A 12,770-nucleotide genomic window follows, 5' to 3' on the forward strand; every position below is an offset into this window, starting at 1 on the left:
CTGTCGGTTCGTGCAGCTTTTTCCGCTCATGATTGGTGCCCGTAATTGTTCATTTTATTTAACAAACTACGGTCCTCGTCTCCTCCAAAAAATTCGAAGGATGTTTCGGTCTTGTTAAAATTCTTCAGAGGGGGGCGGCAGATATTGCTCATTCCCCAGACTGACGTTAATATAATAAAACACAATCTTCGCGCAAGCTTGGCTATTTTTATACCCGCCCAAAACACGCTTTATTCACGTGCCCTCCGCAAATGGCCAACGATGCGTATACGCAATGTCTCTGCCGCTATCTTTTCGCCTGTCTCTCTCAGTTAGAAAGCCCTCTCTTTCGCTCTTTCTAGCGTGTAATTTCACACAGCACGTGTTTACATTGTAAACAGAGAAACTCGAGCAGCTGTGAATGAATGCAACTAAATTTAAGAAAATTTTCACAACGTGAAATCGTCAACCACTTGGCACGCTCGAAAATTGTGACCTTGCCAGCCATGCATGTGAATGAACAGATGGGGTCACATGAATAGGAGCAATCGGGGTTCAGGGAAATAAATTATTGTTAAGTCCATATGGGTTAATTTTTTTTTTTTATGTTCTAATAGATTTTTTTTATTTAATATTAAAAATAATATTTAAAAACAATTATTTAAAAAAAGAAATATTTTCTTTAGGTTTACAAATTTCTGGATTTATCAAAATTTAAAATAGAATTAGTAAAATTGTATTAACGTTGAATATTTTGTAATTTACTATAAAACATTATTTTAAATTTTATTAAGTTTTATTATAAAACTCCTAGAGACTTAACGGCAATTGTAAGATGTGCGATTGAGAGAAACACCTTGAGGCCACTTAGAATGAAATTACTTCCGCGAACACATTGCACCCACGACTCGCACTGCAGTTTTCTATTATCAAGTTAGTTTTTGTTTATGCGCTTAGAAAACGCCCCTTTTAGCCCACATCACACCACCCCGATAAGATCCCCTCTTAAAGTCTTTGCAGTAGATAGTTGCACAGATTGTTTATTGTTTATTGTGAAATTGCAGTGCCAAGAAAAAGAGCACGTCCCGGGCAAAAAACAATAACAAACTGAAATGAGAATCAAAATTAATTTGAATCTGAAATGCAATCGCCGACGGGTTCTCATTTTGTATTTATTATTTTTTGCGGCTCTCTCTCGCTCGGTTATGAAAAGTTACTGAATGCGGGAAAAGCTCTCGATTCTATAATTCCGACAGTTCAGAATGGAAAAGCAGCGCGACGCCAGCGGATGACAAACCGAGGAAATCGCGCGCGTCCCCCAGCAGAAAATCACGATTCGAATTCTGAATAAATATATCCGGTTCGGGCATCGAAAAATTAGTATTTATCTTTGCAAAAACACAGTAGAATATTTTAAAAAAACCTTAAAGTATTGAATAAAACACAAAACACTCGCGAGTGACAATCAAAAATAAATAAACATTAAACTCAAAACTTAAACCAAAGGTTAAACCAACGGTTAAGTGAAGATTAACGAATATTTGAATAGATAACGCGAACGTGGCTGAAGTTTGCCGAGATCCAAAAGACTTTTCGATTGTGTTCTTATACGTATAAGTGAATATGCCAGATAAGGATGAGGTAACGTTCCGTACAGGAAACTAATTAACTATTAGATCTGATAACTGACCGATTGAGGAAGTGCTGCGATCCAGACTAATTAATATCAATAAGGAACGATAGAACGATAGAGATACATTACGAAACAGTCGAAAGATAAATACTGGATATCTCGGAAAGCTTGGCAGGCCAAACAATTATATAAAGAAATAAAAAATAAAACAATATCATACGAGAGCTTTTCGAGCATCCAGCGAATCACCTTCAATCCCATGGATCTGTGGCCAGTTTTTCTCTGCTCACGACTTTGGAAAAGTCACCGCTATCTCAGGCCGAGATTCTCCGATTCTCAGTTTGCATTTCTCAGTTCTCAGTTTGCATTTGCACCGATCGTTCCAGTAATCTCTTTCTATATGCACACACACCTCTCTTGCTTTTGGATTTCTCTCCACTTAATTTGCTGTCGTCAATTAGCCAGCTGACTGTGGTCCCATGGCTCACCCTGCGTATACGTAATGGGCCAATGGTGCAGCTGTTACTGAATTTTCATTATAGTGCCCTCTCTGGTGAAAGTTTTACAATTATGAAAATTGAAATCACTGACTGGCTTAAAGGATTTCAATTTGACAAAAGTCGGCTTACTTTTGGTTGGAATTTCCTGAGCTTCCAATTGCTCATTTGCCTGTCTGACTTCAGTGGGGGTGGGTGTTATTACCCCAGCCAAATGCACAGAAACAACGACAACCACAGCGATAATGAACAGCCGGTTTGACCTTGATGAAAATTGCAAAACAAAAACAAAAGTTTGCCGCTCGCGCAACAAATTTCCATGGCACCAACAGAGAGCAAAAAATTAATTGGGGTTTTTATTGCTGAAAATTAATCAGATTTGTGTGTTAAGAGAAAATCCATATAACGATTATTTTAATAAAAAATAGTTATATAAAGATGAATGTATCTCTAAGATTAGATTGATATGTGCCGCTCAATTTTATATTTTTTAAACATTAATTTATTTATTTTGTATACGAACAAAGATGCATCATAAATTTGACATAAGTCAGCATTTAAAATTATATAAAACCGTATATTTTATGTAAAAATTTAAATCCGTTTTTTCCGTGTATCCACCGATACAGCTACAAAGATACCAAGTAACAGTGACAAGCACGTGCCACTCGCTGCAGGCAGCTGGTCGGCATGAAAGGCGGGGAAGATCAGGGAAAACAGGTGGTGCAACCTTTGAAGACCATGGCCAAGGAGAACTCATTATGCAAATGCAACAAAGCAGAAGTCACAAGAGGGGGGGCAGACAAACATGGGGAGGGGCAAAGGCGGAGACACAAAACCCGAGCAAACAAACAAACAATTCGCTGCTGTCTGCCGTCACACGGGTCGTATGTGTAACATTTTCCGCTCGTTGGCGTTGCCCAAATAAAACAGGAAAAAAGGAATAAAAAAGAAAACAGTTTCTGCTATGCATGAATATATAAAATAACATACAAGTACATTTGGGGGTTTACAAATTGAATCGGGGGCTTAGGCGGAACTTCCTTTGATTATTTTCGGATGGGATTATTTCATGCCCAGTGAACCAGCCAAAAGTCAATTTTATAAAGGGGAAATTGAAAAGGAAAATAAGAGAGAGAGTTTTTATGTAAATTTAATATTTAAAAAATCAGTGGTAGTGGGATTCACATTTTAAGGCTACCAGTCATATCGGCAAAAGTAATAAATAAACAATACTCACTAATTAAAAGTCCCATTGCAAACATGGCAATTTAATTACTTTTCGTTGAAATGAAAGCTCACAGAGATGTGAGCGCCGGCGTCAATATGAATTTTATATCCTCATCAAGTGAACAATTCAATTTTCGCATTTTCACTGTATCCCCATGAATTCTTGATGGCATCGCAAATTGTGCAGCAAATTGCCGGCGAACGAATTCATTTATTCCCCACTGCCAATCGATTGGGAAAGGTCAATACGACACTTTGACGGATCCCACAGACAACTAAACTACAACCAAAAGAGGGGATAAAACCACCAACTAGACTAAACCGCAAAGGCAGTGAGGCAACTACGGGGTACTTGGGTTATTTGCTTCAATATTTAATTATAAATTATATATTTATTAAGATTTTCCAGGTCAAGTAACGGACAAATAAAATTTCTTTCAGTATTTAAATGAACTCGAATAAACCCTTTGGGGATTCCATTCATTATAATCAATTTTAATCAGAAGCTATCTGAAATTGATAACACATCAATCAATGTTGCCTTTTTGCCCCAGGGTATTTAACTTCAATCACCCAGCCAGTCCTGATTTTGACTTAATTATATTTCAAGGATTTCGTGGCTCTGTGATGCTCCATAAATGTTTTCGTGTTTTCGCTGATTTTATTATGAAATCTACTATTGTTTTTCGCAATTTTCTGGCACAAACAAGCGAAGCTGAGAATGTGAGGGACCCCCAGTAAAGAAAACAGAGGAGAGACGTCGGGGAAATTACAATTTCATCGCGTGCTAATCGTATTACGTCAATGAGGCAATTGATAAATGCCAGGGAATCGAATCGAACCGTTCGTATTGTCATCGAAGTTGAACTTGTTGACGAAGCTGCTGACCTTTGGTTGTTCAGATTGTTCAGACTGTTCGAGCGGAATTGTGCATTGAACTGGTGAAAAGAACAAGTAAACAAGTGGTAGAGATTATGATATAGGGTATTAGATACTTGACTTTTGGTTGCCAGGTACCATAAAATAAAGTGGTGAAAGTTTGGCTAACGATTACAATTTTATTGCACTAAATAGTAAATCACAATCTTATCAATTCCAACAATTTGTATACATTTATTACTGAAAATAATTACTTGAAGCTTATAATATGTCATAATCTCTCTTAAAATGTATTACACTTGGATTGTATTGGGTAGTGAACTGGTGGTAAATCATTCTTTAAATATTTCAAACCTTTAGTCGTTAGTTTATAAACAAAAACAATTTGGTTGTCATAAGCTACACTCAGAAAAAAACCATACATTATTATAATATTATTTTAAATTTAAGTAAGATGCAAAATTACCATAAACTATATTCTTTTCTTTATATTCTTGCCATTTACCATAAATATTATAAATAATTTTCAAATTTATTGGAGATCATAATACCAGCTTTAAAAAAATAACAAATTTATTTTGATACCCTATCTCAAAATACCGTTTATAAAGAGAATCGTTATAAGAGAACTTATTGACATTGATAGATAGCATAGCGGAGGAAATAAGAGTGGCGGCCAAGGTAAAAGTTCTGCTCTAGAGCTCTCTTCGTGCTGTTCTCCCAGACTCTCTCCCAGATTTGCTCCCAGTGGTTTTGGTGGTGATTTCTGTGGCGATTCTTCGCTCGCCACTTCGCTCCACTCGCAGTTAAACGCGCAACGGAGGCAGTGGTTTCAACTCGAGCGGTTTGGATTAGATCGGTTTGCATTGATGAGCTAATTAGATGCGGCAATTGTTCGCGGAAACAACATTGAACCAGAAGTAGTCACAGCTAAAAAACAGGAATGCCACTGACCAAGGGTTTGCCAAATGTAAGTTTTAGCTGGGATTCTTGAACAACTGACACGTGTTGCTTTTGCAATTCAGTTTTAAGCGGGAGAGTGCTGAAAAGAGAGTGAGAGACAGTGGCGGGTTGAGAAGGGTGGTTTTGGGTAGTATCTATAAGAAAATGAGAAGAGATAAATCAACAAAAAATATAAAAACTGAAAACTAGCCAAGATATAAGCTTGAAAATCTGCAAATGATTTTGTAAACCCTTTCTTCTACAACTAATCTAATTCTTCTCTTTATTTCATTTCCTTTTCTTCTTGAAGTCTCCGTCGCTTTTGAAGCGCGCCGGCACGGAAAAGTTGCGAGAGGTGTTCCTAAAGTACGCCTCCATCCAGAAGAATGGCGAGCACTATATGACCAGTGAGGATTTCGTGCGAAAGTTCCTAGGACTCTTTTCGGAATCTGCATTTAATGACGTAAGTATTTTTACTTGTGCATTCGCGGGTCATTGCAAGGTTATTTTGCATAGTCTGGTTGATAAGGCGGGGGCCATATCTTATCGGTAGATAACTCCCCATGTGAGCAGTGGCACCCAAGCGACTATAAACATAAATCAGTACCATAACTAAGCGACTCTCTCTTTCTCTGATTCACCGGTTGACCTTGACCCACCCACGAACATAAACTTCAGTACTAAATAACCCGGCAATCACTTGGCTGCCTCGTGTCTAACCGCCAACGTCACAGATTCTATTTTAATGGGTCTGCTTATCAGCTTTATGGTCTGAGAACCGAACTGAACCTGATCGCAGATCGTATGTAGGTGCCCCCGCAAACTCGAACTGAATCAGAAATCAGGTGCCGAAGTCTGTGGGGGCAATTTCTTTTACGGCCCCCCGTTTATCTCCTTTATTAAAGAGTGACTACCGGTCTAATGTTCAATTAACAGAGATTAACCTGTCACTGCCAAAAAAATATTAAATATTATTTATGGATTTAAGAAAGTATTTAAAACATTAGATCGTAAAATATAGGAGAAAAACTAATTTCGTTTTCTTATCACCAATTTTACAGCTTGTTGTTGTCATAAAACTGTTTGTAGAATATTTTATTATTATTTTCTAACATTAAAATTGACTAAAGTACTTAACACACCCATTTTATCAACTACTCATCAAAATTGCTATGATTTGCTACAATTGATAGTGTTTCAAAAATTATATACAATTTTAGGAAAATTAGATTAGCTTTCGAATGTTATAAATCAAATTAGTAGGTCGTCAACTATTTGTATACTCATTTATTATTGTACATTTATTTTGTATATATTTTATTTGAATTCATTAAATTTGTAGGACTAATTTTATATTTTCTAAATAGGAATCGGTGCGCCTGCTGGCCAACATTGCGGACACGAGCAAAGATGGTCTCATCTCGTTCTCGGAGTTCCAGGCTTTCGAGGGTCTGCTCTGCACCCCAGATGCCCTCTATAGAACGGCTTTCCAGCTGTTCGATCGCAAGGGCAACGGCACTGTTTCCTACGGTGAGAAAGAAAACCCTATAATATAACCCCTAAAAATATTTAACTAAATCTAAACATATTTCCAGCTGACTTCGCTGATGTCGTACAAAAAACTGAACTGCACTCAAAGATACCTTTTAGCTTAGACGGCCCCTTTATCAAGCGCTACTTTGGTGATGTAAGTGCAAGGCAATCTAATAATATATATTTTAATGTAATTCTATAATCTAAATAATATTTTTCCCGACCTGTGTGTAGAAGAAGCAACGCCTTATCAACTATGCTGAGTTTACGCAACTGCTGCACGACTTCCACGAGGAGCACGCGATGGAGGCCTTTCGCAGCAAGGATCCAGCTGGCACTGGATTCATCTCGCCCTTGGACTTCCAGGACATCATTGTCAATGTCAAGCGGCATTTACTGACCCCCGGCGTCAAGGACAACCTGGTCTCGGTAGATATCTGGAGGATCCCTCGATCTGAATAGCCCTCTAAAGATATACCGTATTATATTCAGGTCACTGAGGGTCACAAAGTGAGCTTCCCGTATTTCATCGCATTTACCTCGCTGCTGAACAACATGGAACTGATCAAACAAGTCTACCTGTACGCCACCGAGGGCAGTCGCACGGATATGATCACCAAGGATCAGATCCTCTACGCCGCCCAGACGATGAGCCAAATCACGCCGCTGGAAATCGATATCCTTTTCCATCTGGCCGGTGCCGTCCATCAAGCAGGGTGAGTTTTTGTGTTCAGAGAACTGCTAGGGTTCAGTGTTGCCAACTTTGGTTTTAGATTAGCGAAACTGGAGTTTTTATTTACCTTATATAGCCTTTGAAAATTGTATATTATTTTGCTAACTGAATTGTTTACGCTTAAACTGTTTCCATAATTCAGGATTTTAATTAAATCCTTTTAAGTAATTTAAAATGCCTAATATTTTTATTAGTTTAGTAATACATTTTTTAGACAGTTCTATGATAAATAGTTATTTTTGTTGACTTTTATGACGCTTATATTTCGTATTTCGTAGAGTAACAGTTCATATAAAAATCCCATTTCACACACCTTACATTTCACAGCTCTAATGAGAGCGATTTGTAAATTAGTATGTATTAAAATAATATGCACATAAGCCCCGATTAACCTGCTATAATTGTTAGTTAAAGTCTATTTAATGTGTGTCCTAAAAATCACAGTTGTAAATGAGATATTGACTTAACTAGCAAGTAATATTCTCAAAAGTTATAAAGTATATTCAAGCTAAAGTGAGAAAATAGGATGTATAAAGGGGTTTATTTTAAGTGCTATTCTAAAGACTTGTAAATTAATTGGCAATACTACTTTTTCTGTCCGATCACCTTAAACCGATATAAATATTTTGAAAAGTGCATGATTTTCCCCGTGGAAATTCCCAAAAACTGATTGTCCAGTGTTTTGTGCTAATTGCTGTTTGTTTGTTTGTATCTTTTTCTCTCCCTGTGTTTTCTCTTCATTTCTCTGCGTTGCACTCGCAATTCTCATATTCTCAAAAGCTGGTGGAAGCGCAGGAGAAAGATAACTCCGAGTAGGCAAGTGATCTCGTTCTCCTCGGCTTGATTTCTGATTTCTGCTTATTAATTCGTTTATGATTCCAATATACCAATAGTTCCCTGAAACCCCGAAAAACCTAACCCAGTTGGTGTCTCTTAGTTCCCCAATCTTATGTAGAATGAATATGAAGTGAAAACTAATTTTTTAATATTTATGCAAATCTTCAGCCGCATCGACTATAGTGACCTGAGCAGCATTGCCCCCGAGCATTATACCAAACATATGACACATCGTCTGGCGGATATCAAGGCTGTGGAAAGTCCCGCCGACCGATCTGCCTTTATAATGTTGCTGGAGAGCTCCTATCGTTTCACCCTGGGTTCCTTTGCAGGCGGTAAGTTGGGATCATGAACTTTTCTGATTATAATTATTATATTTATAAATATTTATACCTAATTCAATCGTAGCTGTGGGCGCCACTGTGGTCTACCCCATCGATCTAGTCAAAACTCGAATGCAGAACCAGCGCGCGGGCTCCTATATCGGTGAAGTGGCCTACCGCAACTCCTGGGATTGCTTCAAAAAGGTTAAACCACCTCTATTTGATGAAATACATCCATTTCTAACGATTTACGCCCATCGCAGGTTGTTCGCCACGAGGGTTTCCTGGGTCTGTACAGAGGTCTGCTGCCCCAGCTGATGGGCGTGGCTCCCGAAAAGGCCATCAAGCTGACGGTCAACGATTTGGTGAGGGACAAGCTCACCGACAAGAAGGGCAACATTCAAACCTGGGCCGAGGTTCTGGCCGGCGGTTGTGCCGGTGCCTCGCAGGTGGTGTTCACCAACCCGCTGGAGATTGTCAAGATCCGCTTGCAGGTGGCTGGTGAGATAGCCAGTGGCGAGAAGATCCGAGCCTGGTCGGTGGTCAGGGAACTTGGACTGTTTGGCCTGTACAAGGGGGCCAGGGCCTGTCTGCTGCGCGATGTGCCCTTCTCGGCCATCTACTTCCCCACGTACGCCCACACCAAGGCCATGATGGCCGACAAGGACGGCTACAACCACCCACTCACCTTGTTGGCCGCCGGTGCCATCGCCGGTGTCCCAGCCGCCTCCCTCGTCACGCCCGCCGACGTCATCAAGACCCGCCTCCAGGTGGTCGCCCGATCGGGACAGACCACTTACAACGGGGTCTGGGATGCCACCAAGAAGATCATGGCCGAGGAGGGTCCAAGGGCCTTCTGGAAGGGAACTGCCGGTAAGTCGGAATTCACTTTAATTTTTACTGTTTTCTTTTTGTAGTTTTAAAGAATTTGCGTTTATTTAATAGACCATTTGGGGCTTATTTCGATTAAAGCTAATGATAAATGTTTTCTCCGCTTTTCCTGAAGAATTCGCGTTTTTATTCGAATTAATGAACCAATTTTTTTCTGTAATGAATGTTTGGAAAATTTACACTTTTATTTCTTAAAAAGTATTCTCTTAAAAAATATTCTCTAAATATCTTTAAGGAACGTTTTTAAATGATATATTAATCAAACAAAAATTATTTGTAGTTTTATTAAACCAATTTAATATTGAGTACTTAGAATTTAAGACTTCTAAGTGATTTTATAATAATATCTTTTACCTTCTCCCACAGCCCGTGTGTTCCGCTCCTCGCCGCAGTTCGGCGTGACCCTGGTGACCTACGAGCTGCTGCAGCGCCTCTTCTACGTGGACTTTGGCGGCAGCCATCCCAAGGGATCCGAGGCGCACAAGATCACCACGCCGCTGGAGAAGGCGACGGCGACGGTGAGCCAGGAGAACTTGGACCACATCGGTGGCTACCGGGCGGCGGTGCCTCTTCTGGCCGGAGTGGAGTCCAAGTTCGGACTGTACCTGCCGCGCTTTGGACGCGGAGTAGCCGCTGCCACGCCCTCGACGGCCACGGGATCCTGATTGTACTGGCGCCACCGCCTGCCGAGCGCCACGTAGTCGAGGAGATGCAGGGTGGATGGGCAGGATTTGGGGGCTCCACGCGAGATGTGAGATATATTTTTTGCTAGGACGCGTTTACACAAAATACACACACACACACAAGGAAGCACTGAGGATATTTCTAGAGAGGATCAGGGAGGAGCAGCGCCGTATCTATAGTACTATTGTATCTGAAAAGCAGGGTTCGAGCCCTGGGCAACTGTTTTTACCACACACAACCCCAAAAAAACAAAGGAAATTCAAAAAGAATATAGATTTTGGCAATGGTGCATATATATACATACATATATTTAGGCAAGTGTAGAACTGTTTTTTTGTAAACTTTGTTAACTAGTTTAAAGTCTAGAGCAACAACCAATCACTGAACGTCAACTTTTGCACTCAATGTAACTATTAAAGCGATGAAAACCTTTTAATCTTAGTACGAATTTGTTCAAAACAATTATCAAGCAAAGGAAATGCAATGAATGACCTCTTAGCTAATAAAGAATAAATAAATAAATAAAACTCTATGTTGAAACTCTGTGGTGTCTATCTTGAAGGAATGAGGATTGGGTTTATCAGCAATCTGTATGATTTTTACCATGAAGATTGTCATACAAACAAAATGTGTCTTTATGTCATGACTCATAACTCAGGTTTCAGGTATATTCCGCGAACTTTTAGTACACAGATTTTGATTTTTAACAATGTGTTCCGAGTATCAATCTATTTAGTTGCGATTTTTGGGGTTCCGTCCGAACCCATCCTTATCTATTTTTGGTATATTTTTGGTTCTTGGAAAATTTAAGCGAGAGAGAAAGCTTAGTTTAATTCCTATATCAATAAATCTAAAGCTTATACTTTTCTCCGATTCTATGTTTTTAATTATACAGAGTATAAATATGAGGCAACCCATGGGTTGGAATTTCATTAGCTTTACAGTCTCTAAAAATTTAGTTCGCAAAAATAAACATAATGAAATTGGACATCTTCAAAATTTTTCTTGTGATTTTTGTAGTAAAGCATTTTAATGTCGTTGATGGGACCGAATCAGCAACTAATTTAACAGACGAACTCACCAGAAAATTATTTTCTGCGGTATGCACTATTAAAGAAATACAGAGTAATTTGAATGCTGCTCAGGTTCTTAAGATCTTGGAATTACAGCTGGGAATTTATAATTGCCGAAATGAAATCAATAATATAGTCAATCACTTTAACAATACGTGGAAAATGGCGGAAGAAAACCTTAAAAGCAAAGAAGATCTGCTAAAACTAAAAGATCAGCAAATTCTCGATGAAAAGGATAAGGTGAAGTTTATGAATGCAACTATCAAAAACTTGCAGAGTTACTTGGCAAATGATAAAGATATAATTAATGTTTTAAATCGAGAAATCCTTAAGAAAACTGAGCATGTAAAACACAAAGATGAACTCTTGACATTGAAAGAAAATGAAATTAGGAATAAATGTCGCGAAATTGAGAACCTGAACGAACAGATCTTGGCCAAAGATGGTCGAATCGTTGGCCTGAAGAATCAGATTAAAACATTTTCAGAGAAATTAGTTAAAAGAACAAATCACTTTGAAAAGTGTAAGGGAATTGGTTCATTTGAGGCTCCCTGGGACTCTGATGGATGGAATATAATTCAAAGACGTCAGGACGGATCAGTGAGCTTTAATCGAAGCTGGTTAGATTATAAGAATGGGTTCGGATACTTAACAGGAGAGTTCTTCATCGGATTAGAGAAGCTGCACCAGATGACTAAGGATAAGCCCCACGAACTCTACATTGAGCTTGGCAATGATGATGGAGAATATGCTTTCGCTCATTATGATAATTTCCAAATCGGAAGCGAAGAGGAATTTTATAAGCTAAAAAGGTTGGGCAGATATTCGGGGTCAGCCAACAGCGGAGATGGGCTAAGAAACCAAGAAGAAAGGAACTTCTCCACCTTTGATCGGGACAATGGCGCTTGGGGTGGTTACAATTGCATGGAATCATATTCTGGCGGTTGGTGGTACAGTGCTTGTGACCGCAGGTAAGCATATAAAATTAGAGATTAAGTTTAAAGGATTTACTAACATACATTTGAATTACAGTCTTCCCAATGGGAAATACAACTATGATGTTGAGTGGCCTTTCTTCGGTCCCTGTGACATTGTTGAAATGAGGATTAAGAGGATTAACCTATAAAAATATAAATGAACAATATTTTCCTTTTCCTCCCAACGTAACTTCTGGGCAATCATTTGGCGACAGAGTTTCCAAAGTTCAAGGATCGATCCTTTTACGAGGCGGCTTGTCCCAGAATCCAGTAGAAGCTTCTACATTTCTATTTACTTGCGTATATGTTAAATTCAAAATTACCAATAATGTCTGATTTTTTTTTTAAATTTTATTCGTATTTTAAAAACCAAATACATATATCAAATTTCTTTGAAAATTTCAAACTACCACCCAGAAAATTCCTATTTTCCTAAACGTTTGTTCCCCGATTTTTAGATAACTCTCTCTAAATTTACTTCTCTTTTAGACCCTTGACTATTTTAATAAATGATGAAAAATGATTTAGAAAACGAAGTCAAAACCATTAAAGCTACTCC

General features: G+C 38.7%; 2 protein-coding genes across 3 annotated transcripts; both read left to right on the forward strand.

Moving 5' to 3' along the window:
* The first annotated feature begins 1,433 nt into the window (after nucleotides 1-1,433).
* On the forward strand, nucleotides 1,434-10,701 carry aralar1 (calcium-binding mitochondrial carrier protein aralar1). Of its 2 annotated transcripts, none has more exons than XM_017145103.3 (10): nucleotides 1,434-1,620; nucleotides 5,471-5,623; nucleotides 6,528-6,690; nucleotides 6,756-6,847; nucleotides 6,928-7,122; nucleotides 7,186-7,409; nucleotides 8,432-8,598; nucleotides 8,672-8,790; nucleotides 8,850-9,459; nucleotides 9,844-10,701. In XM_017145103.3, the coding sequence occupies exons 1-10, from the start codon at nucleotides 1,603-1,605 to the stop codon at nucleotides 10,140-10,142; spliced, it is 2,040 nt and encodes a 679-aa protein (XP_017000592.2). In that variant the 5' UTR covers nucleotides 1,434-1,602; the 3' UTR covers nucleotides 10,143-10,701. The 2 variants fall into 2 exon arrangements, with proteins under 2 accessions (XP_017000592.2, XP_017000591.2); XM_017145102.3 differs by lacking the exon at nucleotides 1,434-1,620 and adding an exon at nucleotides 5,013-5,188.
* A 695-nt stretch (nucleotides 10,702-11,396) lies between these two features.
* On the forward strand, nucleotides 11,397-12,360 carry LOC123003313 (fibroleukin-like). Its single transcript, XM_044395498.1, has 2 exons — nucleotides 11,397-12,205; nucleotides 12,267-12,360. Exons 1-2 carry the CDS (start codon nucleotides 11,397-11,399, stop codon nucleotides 12,358-12,360), a joined length of 903 nt encoding a protein of 300 aa, XP_044251433.1.
* The last annotated feature ends 410 nt before the right edge of the window (nucleotides 12,361-12,770 follow it).

Source organism: Drosophila takahashii, chromosome 3R, assembly GCF_030179915.1.
Source record: "Drosophila takahashii strain IR98-3 E-12201 chromosome 3R, DtakHiC1v2, whole genome shotgun sequence".
Lineage (NCBI taxonomy): Eukaryota > Metazoa > Arthropoda > Insecta > Diptera > Drosophilidae > Drosophila > Drosophila takahashii.